At 36.6% G+C, this 18,699-nt stretch overlaps 2 protein-coding genes and 1 long non-coding RNA gene across 7 annotated transcripts; 1 reads left to right on the forward strand and 2 right to left on the reverse strand.

Annotated features, from left to right (window-relative positions):
* The first annotated feature begins 746 nt into the window (after positions 1–746).
* On the forward strand, positions 747–12,877 carry LOC122329462 (xin actin-binding repeat-containing protein 1). Of its 5 annotated transcripts, XM_043225690.1 has the most exons (9): positions 839–989; positions 1,453–1,615; positions 2,190–2,250; positions 2,782–3,150; positions 3,223–3,310; positions 6,043–6,188; positions 6,448–6,495; positions 12,072–12,202; positions 12,531–12,877. In XM_043225690.1, exons 2-9 carry the CDS (start codon positions 1,464–1,466, stop codon positions 12,679–12,681), a joined length of 1,146 nt encoding a protein of 381 aa, XP_043081625.1. In that variant the 5' UTR covers positions 839–989; positions 1,453–1,463; the 3' UTR covers positions 12,682–12,877. The 5 variants fall into 5 exon arrangements, with proteins under 5 accessions (XP_043081621.1, XP_043081625.1, XP_043081622.1 ...); XM_043225686.1 differs by lacking the exons at positions 12,072–12,202; positions 12,531–12,877 and adding an exon at positions 7,141–12,060 and having other exon boundaries at positions 747–989; XM_043225687.1 differs by lacking the exons at positions 12,072–12,202; positions 12,531–12,877 and adding an exon at positions 7,141–12,061 and having other exon boundaries at positions 896–989; positions 1,434–1,615.
* Positions 2,069–2,884, reverse strand: LOC122329466. The gene is made up of 2 exons (XR_006247913.1): positions 2,747–2,884; positions 2,069–2,203 (listed from the first exon to the last, which is right to left on the reverse strand). It is a non-coding gene; the product is annotated as an uncharacterized LOC122329466 (long non-coding RNA).
* Positions 12,878–12,970: 93 nt separating the features above from the next.
* slc22a13b (solute carrier family 22 member 13b) lies at positions 12,971–18,524 on the reverse strand. Its single transcript, XM_043225691.1, has 10 exons — positions 17,819–18,524; positions 16,918–17,021; positions 16,590–16,744; positions 15,958–16,126; positions 15,698–15,818; positions 15,192–15,286; positions 14,724–14,938; positions 13,896–14,004; positions 13,590–13,799; positions 12,971–13,450 (listed from the first exon to the last, which is right to left on the reverse strand). The coding sequence occupies exons 1-10, from the start codon at positions 18,191–18,193 to the stop codon at positions 13,381–13,383; spliced, it is 1,623 nt and encodes a 540-aa protein (XP_043081626.1). The 5' UTR covers positions 18,194–18,524; the 3' UTR covers positions 12,971–13,380.
* Between the last annotated feature and the right edge of the window lie 175 nt (positions 18,525–18,699).

Here is an 18,699-nt window from a genome sequence, read left to right on the forward strand (position 1 = left end):
ATTTGCATTAGAGGATTATGTGTGCTAAATAAAGCCGATCATTCATAAGAACATACAAAAACATAGATAAAATCCATCTTATATTATTACTTAGGCAAGCTACATTCATTAAAAATGCAACATGCATGTAAGTATTTGAATATGTTTCCGGAAGATACATCATTTTAAAATGAATGGTTTGTGGATGTCTGTTTTGTTATTACCTCATGGAATGAATAAATTTATGAAAAATCAACATGTTTTAGAAAGTTCTACAAAATCATGTGAATGCTATATGAACAAACAGTTCATATAGTTTGGCATATGTAAGAAGTGTGAAGATTTTAAAGATTGCATTGTTTTTGAAATCCACAGATGGAAATATATAAAGTGTAATAAAAAACGTGTAAAGTTTACACTTAAACGTGTATTTCGGATGTTTTTTTCTTCTTTCCGGTAGCATGAAACAACCAAAAATTGAGTAAAATTGAGTAAAGTAATATAATAATAATAAAAATTGTATATATACCCTTTCAATATTTTATTTTCAATATTTAAACTTAAGGTACTAATATGCACCATATGTACAGTAAATAAAATGAAGTACAAAAGTAAAATACCAAAGTTCCACCCCAGTGACAGGTTTTGTATCTGTTTTTGTTTAGAGCGTACAAGGCAAAAAACAAAATGGATGGACTGAATGTGTGAGAATCTCCAGTGGTGGTAAACCCTGCTTTCGTTTTGCACATATTACACAACATATGTGCAGAGACGACATTGTAGAACTTTCAATAGTAGCAGCCTTGCGTTTTATTGACTGCAATCAGAATTTTTCTATCCAGCCCTTTTACAGTGTATATGAACCTTCAGATGAGGCAGTTTTCCCAGCGTCAGGTGTAATAAACCTCCCGGACTTTGCCCACAGTTTCTGCACGGTGAGCTCCCCGCGTGATGCACAGAGAACTATCTCTACGCATCCGTGAATGGAGTGAGCGCCACACTTTTCAGAGGTAAAATATTCACTTATTTTAACCGTTCATCGTCAATATATCAAAAACGTAAAGTAAATTGTTACATTTGTAACAAGAGCTTTAAAATGGAATCATGATTAGGTCTGTTTAAAAATATTTTATGTTTTTTAAAGTGAATAACAATGGCTTACTAGAATTCGGTAGACGAGAGATGGTTAATTATCAGTTAGCATATGATAACTGACATATTATCAACACTGGCAATGATTAATATGAGTTGTGTGTCATGGGTCAATTAATCAATGTTATTTACTGTATAATTTACGAATGAAAATATGCATTATTCTTACTGTGCATGCTTGTTTTAAAGTTAAACATGAACTGTAACGGTAAAATTCACATTTAAATGTCTTTCTCATTACTGCTTAAAAAATGTAAGACCACACCATGTGATTGAATGCCACAAATCTGCTCTCTGTCAAGCACCATGTGATTTGTGTAGGTTGGGCTGTGATGAAGGACAGAGTATTAGGTGAGGAAATGGAAGTGAAGAGCAGCTTGCGGAGGGCCCAGTCTCTCAGAAGTGTTTCCACCGAGCATGTCCTGTCCTGGACAGAAGCTGGACTTAGAGACAGGAGGAAGTCTGTCTCTCAGCTTGTGGCACAGTGAGGGAGATGTTCCTTTCTTTCTAAGCCTAGTCCACCAATAAATAAATTTAGTCAACCTTACGATGGCCAAAACATGTCAACTTTGATGTGGAGACAATCACCAAACCACTTGCTTGAAATTTGGTTACCATTTACTTCCTGTTTAAGCAGCTTAGATTAAGTCAAGACAGAGCAGGTTACTTTATGAAACGTTTTAGCATTCAATTTTTTAAAGAAATTCAAACAATAAATACCGTGTCGTGACAGATCACCATAGCACTTTACTTTAAGCAGCATGTTAACCGAACAACTCTTTTCTCGTTTTAGTTATAGCATGAAATAAACATGAATGAGCATCATCTTGTTTCAGTTGTTGAAAGATGTCATTTAATACCATTTTTCAAGTTCAAGTCCACCGCACCTGATTCTATGAATCTATTCTTCTGGTTTGTTGTTCAGACAAAAAATGGCATTATGATTGGTCAAACCGCTTGGTAGCCCTCGCTACAAACCCTCAATTAAATGAAATTAAATTAAATTAAATGCATGACTTTATCAGACCTTCTGAACATCACGTCTTCACCAACACCAGGTACCAAAACTCTCCTGAAAAAAAAACCAAAGAAGATGATTCGGGAGATGTCAAGCATGAGGTAAAAACATTAAGGCTCTTGATTATTCAGTATTATTAACATTACACATCTTTCCGAAAAGCTTGATTCTGACTATCATGAGATTCTGAGGATATTCCGTAAAAATGACTGCTGTTAATAGCAATGCATCTGGGTATCTGAGACTGGCACTTCTTTTATTTCTCTCTTCTCATACTGTAGAAGAGTAGTTTCATTTAAACACAGCTAGTGCCATTTTGAACCTCGTTTAGTGACAGTCTGTAAAATTATACAGAATAACTTAAGTATTAATAGAGTTGGCCTACAGTAATATTGCTGCTACAAAGAATGTTTTAAACACTCATGGATTAAGCTGTGAAAACGCTGTGTAATTTAATGTCTGTCTTTTTTTACTGTTGTTTTTTGTCATTTGGCTCAAAGCTGTTTGCGTTTAACGAGCCAAGAAAATAACTCAAGTCATAATGTTTTGGTCTTATTTTCTATTGTTTACCTATGAAATTGAAGAAGTCATTTTTACCTGCGTAAATATGTTTTCTAATTTATCTTCTTCAGCTGAGCATGCAGGTGACACCAATTCCTGTCAGTGAGAATGAGAGTGAGATAATAGTGAGGAAGGCTGAGGTTAAAGAGAGGTCCAGGGTCTCTCCTCTCTCCCGCAGTAAGTCTATGGAGAGCCTTCCTCGGCACAGACCTACAGGCACCACAGCACTCAGGGCACTCTTTGAGTCAAAGATCAGCACCCAGCCTGAGTCCAAGAAGAGCAAGACAGCACCCGAATCAGTGAGTGCTGAGAAAGCCAATAACACTACTCTTCTCTGTAACAAGGATGCGGAGGACAAAAAGCCACAAGTTGGGGCAGAGGTTAATAACAGCCATAATCAACAAGAGATAGCGACTGAAGAGGTTCAAGTGGTTACAAAGGTAAACAGTTGGACCTTACAGAGATGTGCATTGAGTCATTTACATTTACTGATTAAATAATTACTCTTTCAGAACGCAAGAACAAAGCAGATAATAAATCAATCCGATAGAAGAAGGACAATTTCTGGCATTTATAGTGAAAAAATATCCTCTCAAGAAGGTGAGTAAAGATTTTATTTCTAAATTATGTTTAGAAATAATTATGTAAAAATCTTTTATTTATTATTTTAAAGGTATATTTTTGAATATGTATTTTTAGATATATCGTATATAATGTTATGCTAATTCTATAGATTATTTTACATATTTATGTTAAATTCTCTCAAATATTTGGAGAATATTTTCACTTACAAAACTTCAAGAGCATTTCTATAGTGATTTTTTCATTATTTATTGTTTGCTAAAATTGTAAATCTGATCAAAAAAAGAGATTTAAAACAAGTTTAGAGTTGGTTCAAAATAATAAGCAATAGTAATAGCAATGCTCACCTCTGCAAACACCACCAGTAATGATTTCAGTTCAAGGTTAGATTTCATATGTTGCCAGACTACCATGTGACCTAAATGTCAAGGGCAAACTATATACAAGATCATGCAAGACACAAAGCACATAATATTGCAAACCCAGCCAAATCACACTACCAGTGCAATTTAGAAAATAATATACGTTTTATTTTCCAATACATTGCTCGTGATATAACTTGGGCCACATGTGAGAAGGTCTCCAAATTGTAATTGAGGAAACGCCAGATGACATCACAGCAGGAGCGACAACAACTGTTCCCAACGACGTGAGATGAAAATAACGGGCTTATTTTAGTGATTTCTGAGTGCTGGCTTGAGGCAGATTGAAAAAGTAGGTATGCATCCCAACAAGTGATTGACTCAGCCTGGTGTAGCAATAGCAGAATAGCTCCTAAAATAGCTGGCTGGCACTTATCCTTCCATGGGAGCCGGAGAGGGTCAGCTGTTACCAGCACAGAAACGGCCACAGGCTTGCTGACACACTCGGTGGACACACATGGCCGCTAGACCAGTCATAGGATCATTACTGAACTGACTTACAAAGCAATTCAGAGGGATTTGAATTAAGCTTATGAGCAAAGAGAAAGAGCGCTGAATGGTGAGTTTATGTTTACACATTTTTAAAACGTTATATTCATAGTGTGTGCGCTAAAGAGGATTTTCCCACAACATATCTGTTGTAGACAACCACTGTTGTGCGACCGGGGACATGGGATTTTCAGAATTTGATTATTCATTTGTGAGTTAAAAACAAGTTGGAAAACAAGCTTAACCTTACTGTGGTCGGAACACTGGCAACCAGCAAATAAATAAATAATTATTTGTTAATTTTCAACTCACTAACATGCTGAAATTAGTTAAAGAGGATGTGTGTTTGGACACTTTGCTTCACTTTTCCTCATTACATTTTATTTTTAGACCGTTTAAAAGAAAACGTACCACGTGTGGTTAACGAACAGCTTTTGGAAAATTATTATGAAAGAAAATTAATACTTAGATCAGATTGTTAGCAAGTCAGATTGTTATTCAAGTAAATGTTTTACTGCAATATAATAGATTTAAGTTAATCAGATAGTGTTTCAGTTCCAGATACTAAAATATATCATAATTTTATTTCACAGGTTTAAGGCAATACAATATTTTGCCCTTGAAACTGATTATTAGTCTGTACCCTTCTGCTCACTCAAGCACGCTGTGTGCTGGTTTCTGGTTCACAATTGGAAATCCCATTGGTATCTGTGTCACGGAGAGTCAGATGTTTTCCAGTCTAGTTTCTGAGCACACTTTGCACACTACACTGATGACTTGCATTCATAGCAGCTGTGCACATTAGTATAATGAGAGCTGACAGAGCAGTAACTATCAAACCACCACCATTTCAAAAACACAAACACTTACAAAATGGACATAAAATGTAAAAAAAAAAAAAAAAAAGCCTTAATGGAAGGCATGTTTGGTGTAAAAATCAATATATCAACCACACAGTTTTCATGAAAGTCCTCTGGGGATCTGTTGGACATATGTGACCCTGGACCACAAAATCAGTCTTAAGTCGCTGGGGTATATTTGTAGCAGTAGCCAAAAATACATTGTATGGGTCAAAATGATTGATTTTTCTTTTATGCCAAAAATCATTAGGATATTAAGTAAAGATAATGTTCCATGAAGATATTTAGTAAATTTCCTACTATAAAAAATTCAAATAGTGTGTCTTGTTCAACAAGAAAGCATATTTAATTTGCTTTTGGATGATGTATAAGTGTCAAATTCTAAAAAATGTACAATTATGATTTGTTTTACGGTCCAGGGTCTCATATAATATTTTATTTTCAAATATTCCTTTTTATTTTCTGTTATCCAAATGTGATAGATGAACAATATGTTATGCTGTAAAAAAAAGTAGTAACTATTTTTTTTTTTTATGATTTGGGGATCCTTGCACAATTATGAAGCACATATATTGCTTGATGCTGAACATAAAATAAAAATCATTTTGGAAGGATAGTATGTAAGGTTATGAATGGAGATTTGACACAGATAGACCATCATAATTTACAGTAAAATCTAAAAGCCCTGCTGAAAGCTTGCTGGGTCACAGATAAAGTATCCTGCAAAACTAACAAACAATATCCCAGATAAATCACATGACTGCCCACCTCCCACTGAAAGAAAAACTCTTCTTTTTAAATGAAACTCATATCTGACAGCTCAGAAATCTTTGGTGCACCCTGATGTGTGCATCTGTGGGTCTCAGTTGTAAAAGCACAGATGCTGACCTTGATTTCATTCCTTTATTCAGGAAATTAGGAGTCAAAGTTTGAGTCACAATAACCATATCGTGATTCTGATCTTTCTGCTATATTACAGAGGATAAAAGAAGGTCAGTCGCAGACTTCAGAGACAACTCAGCTCTTGACGGATTGGAGAAACCCTCTATTTCCGTTAAAGCTTTGTCTGCACTATATCTGTCAAAAGTGGCAGCTGCAGAACCTGCGGGAAACCTCCTGAAACCAGTTAGTACTTGTAGCTACTTTTATTCTTCATGATACATGTGGTGACCTTTGGGGCCAGGGGGATGAGACAGAAAATGCTGCTCAATAATATGCACGCAACAGCTGCTAAAAAATATTTTCTATTTATGTCATGGTTCTAACTACAAGTTCAAGGAGCTTGTATTTTACTTGAATTTAAGTTAAAGATCACTTCCTGGTTATTTTTTGATCATATAAGCTAAAAAAATACTTGTATTTTCCTTGATTTTGTTTGTTCTAGGACCAGAATCTTACTTCTCCAACTGGAAAAAGGCCAAACGCAATCAAGGTAAGGAAAATGAATTTCAAATATATACTATAATTCAGTGGTAAAACTTATTTTGGCTTCTTCATTTTATTTATTTAGAATACAATTTAACAACTAGCAAACATCAGCCCAGCTGTAAACTCTGTAATAAATTGTACATGTGTGTGTAAATGTTTTTATTATAATTATGCATCATATTATGCACCATATTCTTAAAATAACCAGGTGATTGTTTAGTGCTCTAAAACATTAGCAGCTTGTCTTTCTGTAATTGCATACTTAAATAAATAACGCATTCTGGTTGTGAACCTTTAGCTTTCAGGTTTGAAATAAAATAATAACAGAGGAAATTGAATTTAGCATTTGATTAACTACTCATTTGCTGAACAGAATCATTGTGGGTGTTTTCACTGGTTTTTGCGCTCATAATAACATTACTAACATAAGTTATAATGTTCTCAACTGCCTGTATTCAGAATAACTATTAGAAATTTTTGGCACAAAACGCTGGTTTTCTTTGGCATGCGGTTTGGCTTCCTTACATTTCAACAGGTATGTTTAACTTCTTAATCATTTATGTTTGCTAAAAGTTAATCATAACCATTTTAAATAAAAGGCTAATATATTAGCTACAGTTATCTAATGAGGTCGTTCTTTGTTTTTTAGATGGCTGAAGGTGCACAAAACAGCATTGCATATGCACCTAAATCAAATCCGCCAATGCGCAATCTGGAAACCAACCCTGATGAACATGAACGTCCCTTCACATCACCACCCCCTACAAGAGAAGCAATGTCCATTCTGCACCAACGGCGACAGAAATGCGAGCTTAGACGACTGCTAAAGCACACTTACCCTGAGCTGAAAAATGTAGACAGTTTGGTAGAAAAGGAGTTGGCTGATGTTCTTAACATGGACCCAGACACAGACACTGGATACCAGAGTGAGTTCCAGTCCAGGTGCTGGCTGTTTGAGAACCATGAAGTCAATTCAGTGGATATCCATGATCAAAAACTACAGATGAAAAAGGAGTTTCAAGAAGGCGACATTAAGAAAACCGTCTGCATGTTTGAACAACCCACGTCTAACTCCCACGATGAAGACAACAAACCTGAACTCAACAAATTAGAGGACGTGACATCAGAGCAGAGCATCAAGGTGGATGTGAAAGCCACTCGCAGAATGTTTGAAACTCAGTCAGTGAATAGTCAAATCCCCTGTCCAAGGAAAAACATTGCTTGTGAGGAGAGAAGTCGAATGGAGCTGAAACCAAAGAGTAGTTCTGAAACTGATAGAAAAGAGACATCAGACATTCACCATAATAGTCTAACCAGTGATTTAATTGACACAAATGAGGTGTTTGTAAGTATATCTAAAGCCAAACAGGTCTTCGAAACAATATCACATGACAAGGAGAACATCTCACCAACAAATGACAAATTCAATCAAGAACAAGAACTGCTAAAGGAACATGTAAGAAACAGAGCTCAAATGTTTGAATCAACTCCACTTGATAAGATTAATCAGCAAACCAAGGAAGAGTCAGAAACCATCTTGGAGAACACACAAGAAACTCTAGTTTCTTTATACAACTTCAGTATCATGCATTCTGATGGAACTATCCTCGAAGCTAATGAAAATGGCCATGTCAATAAAGCAAGATATCATTTCATACAAGAAGATACAAGACCAGAAATTCAGGATGAAGAAATAGTGACTGGGAGCATAAAGAACATCATGCTTCAGATGCTACCTGGAACAAACTTGAACCCAATTGTGACCTTCCTAAAAGAGGACAGTCAGGGCAATGTGGAGATTCAGAAAGTAGATGTCCCCATTCACCAACTTCCATTCACTCAAGATAAAGAGTGCAGAACTGCCAATGTGGTGCAGATTACTGAAGATCTACTCAGTCAAGAGAAGTCCATTAGAAAAGGAGTCTTAATACAAGATGGAATAACAGGAATGAGAGAAATAACAGTTTACGCTCTATTTCTCCACAGTGAAGACAGTACAGGGGCAATGGAGTTTGGTAAAATTGATTTTAAATCCATTCACTCTAGTCTAAGGTACGTTCCAGAGTCTGCAAATCATGATCTGAAGAAAGATGTGAGTTCATCGGAAAGTTCTTTAGTAGTAGATACGAACAAAACTAGTAATGTGCAGTTATTCCAGAGATGCACTGAGAAAGGAGACCATAATTATCTAAAATGCCTGGAGGAAATATCATCAAATGTAGATATAGGCACATCAACTGGAGAATCAGAGAAAACAATTGAGATTATACCAGGTAACAATATCAAAACCCTTTTTACTACAAATATAGATGACACAAGCATACAGCTGGATGAAAAAAAGTCAGAAGTGTCACCTAAAGAAAGTTTGGTAAATAAAGAAAATGTTGATGCAGAAGCAACAAACCAATCTGAACAATGTCCTGACACAGGTGATAATCTAAAAGAAGAAAGAAGTCTCCAAAATCAAGATAATGATGGAGTCGTTCTTCAAGCAGAACTAGTTGATGTTGTTGAAGATGATGAATTGGTGAATTTACAAACAGCCATTATGAATCTTCATCAGGCCACAATAGAGGCAAAAGCTCTTCAGCAGAGTGTACAAGCAAAACATGCTTCTCAAACAAACCAAACCCAACAAATCTGTGATTCTGGTTCAATGGCCCATGAATTTACATGTGTGAAAAACAATGAGAATGTAATTGAAAATGAAGAGGTCTCCCAAATTTCCAAAACTGAACTGGAAGAAGAAAGTAGGGAGGTTATCATGAGAGGTAGCATACAGGCAGCTCTTGATTCCTTGGGAAAGTCAAATTTTAATGTTACAAAGGGTGAATTTAGAGCTGCCATGATTTATAGGAATTCTGCTAAAGGACATGCAGGACACAAAAAGACAGATGAAGTAATGATGAACCAGTCAAGTCATAGTACTACGGAAAATGAGTCAACAGCATCTTCTCCTGCACCTCAAGCTGAAAAGGAAGCGTTAAAATCACCTCAGGGCACTGACACAAGAATGCCATTTGAAAACAGTTTAGTGACATGTTCTCCCATGTCTGTCTCTGTAGAAACACCTGCTAAAAATCGTAAAACTCCTGGACCCAAACCAGCTATCCCACCTAAACCAGATCATTTAAAAATGAAGCCACATGGTTTTAAAACTGATTCAGAATGCCTTAACAAATGCCAAATCCCTCCTGTGCCTTCAGAACCACCAACTGAGCAGATTAAAGAATTTTCAACTTCCAAAGCTAGCACAGAAGCAATGTATCATGAAGAAGCACAGCATGCCAATGAACATGAGCCTTGTGATACATCAGTGAGCAACACTGAAAGTCCTAAAGATAAAAAGCTAAGTGGTGTAGAGGTTATTGAAGAAACTCCAAAGAGCTCCATGGAAAGCATTATCAATGAATCTTCCACAGGATTTCATGCTACTCTTCAAAATTTTGGGGTAAAGCCGAGTGGTTCAGTGCCTCCTGTAAAACCTAAAAGAATCAAAATGGCAAAAGAAAATGTGAAGAACTCAAACACTGTTAGCAACTCTACAAGTGAAACGCAACAGGGAATTACTCACAACAACGACTCCTCAGGCGACACTTGTAAGACAGATACAAACAACCATGAAAAAATAAATGATAAAAGTGATGATCAACAAGTTAGTGGAGTGGTGAGACGGGAAAAGAAATTTAGACGAGAGACTGACGACGAGCGAAGGCAGAGGCTCTCGGTGCACATGGATGAAATCATGAAAGGAAACGTGCCAGCTGTCATGGAGATCTTTGACAAGCTGAAAAAGCAAGAAGAACTCAAAAACATACTCTCCAAAGTGGAGGAAATCGAAGAAGACACCAACAAAGTGGATGTGAGCTCACTTAAAAACATTTTTGAGAGCGTACCTGATTGGGTTGTGCCTCGGGAGAAGAATATCAAGCCCAAAATAGCCCAGCCAGAACATACTGGAGCACCAAGTGAACCGGAGATGATGTCATCAATGGAGGTAGCTTTTGGTGACCTGGAGAAAGCTGGTGCAGAGATCATCCGTTTAAAAGACCAAACGCTTGCAAGACTCATGGATATAGAGGAGGCCATTAAAAAGGCTCTTTACTCAGTATCGACTCTAAAATCAGACTCTGACATTGTAGGGCTTTCTGGTCTCTTCAGGGAGTCAATGGTGGCTGTACAAGGTTCACCTCCTGCAGGTAATATTAGGAAAATCAGCATTGGGTCAAGCAAGTCACCAAAAGCTCAAAACCAGATTGGAAAGAGGGTGTCTGAACAGTCTACAGCACAGAAAAGGCCAGAGCTTTATATTCCCACAACCAAACCGAGATCAGCTTCACCGGCGTCTCCTTCGTTTATTTCCATTCAGTCTGCAGCGAGGAAGCCTACGGAGTCTGCACCACCGCAAAACAGTCCCCTGAAGGAAGAAGCAAAAGAAGAGACCAAGCTGCAGTGCTGCTGTAGTGTACCTTCAGAGCGCAGGCAATGTTCCGTCACAAAAGGGCCATCCTCGAGCCCTACGAATCCACAGCGACAGGTCAGTGTGCTGGAAGTGCAAACCGGGCCTGAAGGAGAGAGAGTCATCGGAACGAAAACCATCAGCGAGAACTACGAAAGGACGGACAGCTTCGGGAACAAGTTCTACTCCTCAAAAACCTCCACGGTTGTGACAACCCAACCTGAAACCAGGACAACTTCTAAAAAGCTCGTCGTGACTAGTCCAGCCACATCAGAAATTGTCACGTACCCAAGAATCAACACGCCTTTTATTAGAGAAGACCGTCCCCCACTGTAAAGTTATTTTGAAATGTATGTTGGTTTTGGTTGCAATGTAAATGACAGATCTAATAATGTAAAAGCCCATTTTTTATACTTTTTTGCTTGGTTATATTTTAAATTATAGTTCACTATTCCGATATCAGTTTCTATTTTTTTTTTTTTTTTTTTTTGTGAATTACATTTTTTAACTATATGGTTTCCTCAGTGTGTTACAGACATGCAATAAACATGTTGTGATATATTTGTGAATTCAATATAATTTCTGCTATGTGTCAATAAAAACGATAGAAACGTGTTATGTCACATTAATATCAGTAAACAGGTTTTCTCTTATGTTAGGAAAACTGGTATATGTATTAAAATTTTTATTATTTTGTATTCGTATTTGATTGCATTCCATTGAGGGGGTATAGGTTAATTAGTTAATCTAATAGGTTAATTAATCTAATTAACTATTTAAATGTACATTCAATTATGATGTATTATTCATTCCAAAATGTATTAATTTTAAAGTGTTTCTAGAATTTAGATAATTGAAAAAGTTTATTGAACTCAAAAAAGTACTACACAATGTTGGCATGCTAGACATTAAACAAAATGTAATATCTTTAAGAAAAAACAATCACCCAACCAGTGGATGAACATGAAGCCAAAATACGTCTTTTACCCATAATACCATGCACATACCATGGTTTACACCAATGTTTTATTCAATCAGTGAGCGCAAAAAAACTCAAAAACCTCCTAATTGCTTGAATTAAAAGCATATGGTGGTGCGTTAACCCTTTCATGTGACTTTAGTTCCAGCCAGCAGCTCAGGAAACATGCTCAGCCTGTCTGAAACCAGTTTACCCAATGGAAAGAATGGCAGCGGATAAACTCATTTTCCACAAAACCTGTTTCTGCTGCAAGCACTGCAAAAAGAAACTGAGGTAAGAATGTTTCTGAAAATAATGAAAGTCGATAATGAACATCATTGAAATTTTAAACTTTTGAAACGCATTACATTTATGATTCTAAAAGAGTGAAAACACCATAAAGCAACTACATAACAGCAAATCATTAAATAAGAAGCGCTGAGGCTGCAGTTCTGAACCAGCTTTCAGACTTTGCCTCTTAAGCTGTTTACCCAAGTTTGCTGACATTGCAGCTGTTGCTAAAAACTGTTAATCTACAAATACTCTCCATATTAATGTGGTTTTTATAGCCTACAGATCATAAACAATAAACATACTAAAAAGATGTTTTGCTTGTTTTTAGTCTGCAAGGCTATGCGCCTCTCTATGGGGAATTCTACTGTGTTTTCCACTATCAGCAGCTTTTCAAAAGGAAGGGCAACTACGATGAAGGCTTCGGCCGGCAACAGCATAAAGACCGTTGGCTACAGAGGAATGACAAAAACATCATTTAGAGCTACTAAACAAATATATGGGCTGTAAACTTTACTAAAAGATGGTCTGATATAGGCAACTATGATTTTCTTGTCTCTTTGTGATTGTGCTTAAACATGTTTAAATCAAACACATGGATTTAACATACACGTTACATGATTTCATAAAGCATTCATATATATATATATATATATATATATATATATATATATATATATATATATATATATATATATATATATCCTTAAATATTTGTTGTTATGTTTGAGACCTTGATAAAAATGTGGTTTATACCTGTAGTGCAAAATATAACTGGTTGATGATCTTATTTTTATTTTTTTTATGTGCTGAAAATAGCATGGATGTCTAGAAAAAAATCTAATATAAAGAGCTGTACATAGATTTGATTTTGATTGTTTCAATTACAAAAAATTAATAATTAAATTCTGTCGTCATTAAAGGCTTTCTATGGTTGATCCAGGTTTTCTGTAGCATTTGAAAAGCACTTAAGAAAAACACTACTCCACAATTTTAATCATAAATAACACACTGATTTTTACTATTTTACAAATTGAAATAATAAAAAAGTACAAATTAATTTTAATCAATACAAACATGACACACATTGAAAACTAAACAGTCATTCACACATATTAATAAAAATCTATTAAAAAAAATAGCTTAAACTTCGACTACATTTTTAAATAACAGTATAAATCTCATAATTTTGTGGTCCCGAGAGCCTGCTCCTGATTCAGTCCATTTTCAATACCGCCTTTCTCTGATCCCCTGTAAATGGAAAATTAAGAAAAGTAAGATTTAATTCTGTAATAAATTATGTTAACAAAAGTTAAGCACTTCTCTATTTCTTATTTCAACAGTTGTTTCATGCATAGTGTCACTAATATAAAGAGCAATATAAACGCACATGCTGTCTTCCACGAGGACTTCAGTGTGGTCCTGCAGCTCAGTGTTCAGCGTCTCTGGGAGCAGGAAAGTCAGCGCTCCTCCCACAAAAGGAAGAGAGCCGTATATGACCATTGGAATAGCGGGATGATACACGTCTAACAAGCCAATCAGAGGAGCCAGAATACCAGCTACACGAGCGCACATGGAGTTCAGTCCCACACCGTTTTGCCTGCGTGACAGAGTCAAAAGAACAAGAGCTTATTTAGAATCCATGAATGCAGATAGTGAGTGTTCATGAAGTGCGTATATACAGGATATACAGTACCTCACAACCGTTGGGTAGAGCTCTGCAGTGTACACATACACAATGGTGAAAGAGGCAGCGAGGGAGAACTTTCCAACCACTGCGATCACAGTCACAATCACAGGATACCCTGTATGAAACGTTCATATTCGTCATCCTTTCCTATCAAAATGCTTGCGATGGATGTGAAAACGCAGAAAATCAAGCCTGATGCGATTTTTTATTATTTCGTTTTTTAAACGTGATTGACGTGAGGTCTATTAAAAGGAATAGTTCAATCAGAAATGAATCATGTACTCAACCTCAAGTAGTTCCAAACCTGTATGAATTTCTTTGTTCCGCCGTTGTTTTGGGTCACCATTGACTTCCATAGTATTTTTTTTCCTACTATGGAAGTAAATGGTGACCAAAGAAGCCTGGTCACAAACTTTCAAAATATCTTCCTTTGTGTTCCTCAAAACAAAGAAATTGGGTGAACTATTCCTTTTTAATGTACGAAAATTTCTGACTTTTACAGAATTTCTGTTTCACAAAAGGTTTGTTTCAAAAAACAGGTTCTTCAGATTATAAAAAGGTAAAAACAAGATGGGTCTATAAGAATTTTTGACTGAACGTTCCTCTGTAGAACCACAAATGGTTCTTCTGTGGCATCGAGAACCATCTAAGCACCTGCATTTTTAAGAGTGTAGGCTTTTTTATTTCATTAACATATGATATTGTGTCCTACTTGTGGCCATTCTATATAAAATGAATGGAAACTATTTCTGTGTTAATTATTTAAGGGAGATTTTTTTTTTTTTTTGCACAAAAACCTTTCTTCTCCTAAAATTAGACTCCAAAGGTCCTCACCTGCAGGTATAGCAGGAATAACCAAGCAGGCGGTTCCTCCAAGGAGCAGCACTGCGCTCTGGCAAATCCTCCTTCCAAAGCGCTGAATGAGAGGAAAGCAGGACAGCCGCGCGGGAAACTCTGCAATGCCAAAGATGAGTTGAGTCAGGTAAATGTCCAGGCCGAAGTTCCCCACGTTCAAGCTGACACCATAGTAAACCAGGCTCGTCACAAACCTACGATAGCACAAACATATGAAAATATGCTCAACTGTTTTTCACAGCTTGATTTGGTTCCAAGATCAGTCTGATAATGCTATACTGTTAACATTTTATGATGTCGTATTTATTGTATTACATTGTATTTGATATCAGGGGACTTTTTTAATATCAAGGTTTACACACAGGTACATAAAGATATGGGGTAGTTTAGTTTTTACAAATATTTTTTGGAAATATAATAGATGTGGGAGATGTTGGCATAACTCACCACATGTAGCACATGATGAGAGCTCTCTTTCTCAGGTAAGCCACTCGAAACAGGTCTAGCATGGTGCCTGTTTTAGCTGTGTTCTCCGCTTCCATCTGATAAGGCATCCTTTCATGTTAATTGATCATTTTTAAAAAAATACTTTTCATATTCAATCACTTTTGAAGGAAGGAGTTTGCTGAAGGAATGTTTGCTAAAAATGTTCTCACTCTCATTCATGCAAGAATGAGTTTGGTTCTTCCTTGGAAAAATGTTACTCATCAAAAATCCATTACCAAGTTTTTAACTTCAAACTGTTGCTTTCAGCTAAAACATGAGATTCTCACGGCACCCATTCACTACAGAGGATAAATTGTGTAAGTGTTGCCAAACGTCTCCAAATATGGAAAGCTTGAGTACCTTTCAGATTTGAGTGAACTATTAACAACTATTTACTGTTTATGAACTATTAACTCTTCTCGAAGAAAAAAAAAAAGCTTGGCTATCTGCAAAGATCTAAAGGTCACCTTGTCAAGCAGATTATCTGGCACCTTCCTTCCATTAATTTGGGCAGCTTTCAAGATCTCTTTCTTGGCTCTGTCTTGCTTGCCCTGAGTCAGAAGCCATCGGGCAGATTCAGGGAGAATCCTGTCAAAGACATACACAAACAAAACACCTCATCATAATCTTTTTTATTATATATAAATATTTATAAGATATTATATATATACACTGTGAACATGCAAATCAAAAGTACTGAGAATCATTCACACAGAATAACTCTCACCAGTAATAGATGCAGAAAAGCCCAACAGGTGCTGACAGAACCAGCTGTAAAATCCTCCAGTTTCTGATCCCAAAGGCCACACCAGACAGCAACATCAGACCAATGGCATAAAAGCAGTGTGACAATATGGTAAAAAGGGCACGTTTGGCTGAACCACACCACTCAGTACCTAATGTAAGTTTGAGATACCATTAATTTATCTGCTAAGATCAGGTTAATAGTGATTTCTACTGTCAAGGTGAATTTGTCTTTCTACGTGCAGTCTAAATATCTAAATTAAATTTCATACTTTTTTTAATGTACTGACACTAAAGAAACAGTCCCCCTCAAAATAAAAATTCTGTCATAATTCATTCACCCTCAAGTACTTCCAAACCAGTATGAATTTCTTTGTCCTGATGAATATAAATGAAGGTATTATGAAAAAAGTTTATTTTGGTTCACCACTGACTTACTATAGAATACTATGGAAGTCAGTGGTGGCCCAAACCTTTTGGTTTTTTAATATATCTTACTTTGTGTTCAGCAGAATAAAGAAATTCATACAGGTTTGGAACTACTTGAGGGTGAGTAAATGACAGAATTTCCATTTTCGGGTGAACTATTCCTTTAAGAGGAGTCGCAAGTGTTACCCAGAACAAATGTGTTGATAGAGATCCCTGATACTGTGGTGCCGACCACAAAGCGTAGCGCAATGTAGACAAAGATGTTGGGAGAGAATGCTACTGCCACCCCAAAAAGAAACTGCAGGAACAAGGAAAGCAGCGTGACAAACCGCCGACCATACCTGTGTCAAGAAAACACGTTAACTGGCACAGTTAGCAAACCAACGACATAGAAAGTAGCCCTTTGGGGGTTAAATATTTGTAATGTTCTGTGTTTGGAAAAACTCCAAAATAATCATTGTCGGTAAAAAGCAATTCTTATGTTGATCAGGTAGGAATTGTTCTCTACACGTACTTGTCTGCCATTGGCCCAAACAATAGGGCTCCAATAAGAAGACCAGCCATGTAGATGGACTGAGATGCCTCATTATAAATCTTATTTTCACACACCAGGTCAAACTACGACAGGAAAAGAAAAAATTGCAAAAAAACAAACAAATCATGTAAATACAAATTAGGTAGGCCTGTAAGAATTATTACAGCTTACTAACGTTAATCATTATTAATATTAAGCTATTTACACACATACTAAAAAAGGGTAGGTTTTGGTTTAGAAGTCACAACAACATGAACAAAGCATTAAAGTCATGTGCATAGGCTACATCATCAGTCACTGACCTTAAACTTAAAATCATTATTAACCCCGGAACAAAAGCACACAGAGACAAAAGACTAACATGATGATAACTGTTATACCATGTTATGCAAAAAAAAAAAAAAAAAAAAAAAAAAAATAAAAAAATAAATAAAAGTTATAGCTGTGACAATATGGCTATAAAAAATAAACTTAGGCTAGTGAAAATTTTTAAATCACGGGAAGTTAAAATTAAGTTCACCAGTAAATTTAGTAAGGAGCCTATTGCAAAAAAAAAAAATGTAAATAATAATAATATATATATATATATATATATATATATATATATATATATATATATATATATATATATATATATATATATATATTTTAAATATACCGCACTAGAGGCGCCAAAAATGGCTTTGCACGCGACTGGAATTACTGATAAAGAAAATGACTTTTAAAGTAAGTTTTTGAAAGTCAAATATCGTTTTACCTACCTTTAATAATATAAAAAAATGAACACATTTATTAGTGTTTTATGAAAAGGCATAGCTAAAAATACACAACCTAAAACTATACAGCGATACGCGGATTTATCGTTTAAAAAGTCGGTTACCTCCGTTATAAGAGTGCTGCTGCCTTCCGGTGCTTTATAAAGCCATCCATCTGAGCAGGATGTCGTGGTGTTTAATCCATACGCTTCAATAACGTCCAGCTCCAGATCAACAGGTGAGAACATCTTACAGCTCTCATACTGTCCATCACTGTCCCGAGGGATGGTGAGGTTCAGCCGCTTCTCCTCCGTCAGGTTGGGAGCCCTCCCTAAGATCCAGCTGCTGTCGCAGTTGTGAGGGAAGGTGATGGCGGTGAAGACCTGACCGAACATGTGGAAAGCTGTGAAGATGTTGGGGAGGCATACCGCCACCAACAAGCGCTTCTGAAACGCCCCAAACTCTCCGACGGACGACAGGATCTGCGCGAAGTCTATCATGACGAGCACTGGGCGACCGCCGGCGGAGGCTCGCGCTTAAAACACCTGCGCCGAGCTTCACCTTTGAGGAGCCAAATTAATTTTTAAACGCGTCACAAGTTCAGCATATCTACAGAGCCCTTATCTGCTGCGACAGAGATAAAGCGCCGTTATTTCACAGCGATAAAGAGCAAAAATGTTAAATGAACAGCAGTAAAATGTGATCCTGTGCAAAAAGAAGGTAGGCCTGTTTAATTGGTTGATAAGCTGATTCTGGTGTTTGAAAAGTACTGAGGGGTACTCCAGCAGCGGGCACGCGCGCGTCTGTGTGTTTGCCTGAGGGACTTTGGATCACAAGGCGAATGCAGTTGGGACCTTTTTGCCAGTTAAGGCGGTCTCAATATTGTGGTGATATGTAAACTTTTGGGATAAGCTTGTGGGTTCGAGCACATTATTGCGAACAACACTGTACGTGTAACACACTATCAAACTGGGCAGATGAGGACAGGCTGTTTAAAAAAAATAAA

Source organism: Puntigrus tetrazona, chromosome 24, assembly GCF_018831695.1.
Source record: "Puntigrus tetrazona isolate hp1 chromosome 24, ASM1883169v1, whole genome shotgun sequence".
In the NCBI taxonomy this organism is placed as follows: Eukaryota; Metazoa; Chordata; class Actinopteri; order Cypriniformes; family Cyprinidae; genus Puntigrus; species Puntigrus tetrazona.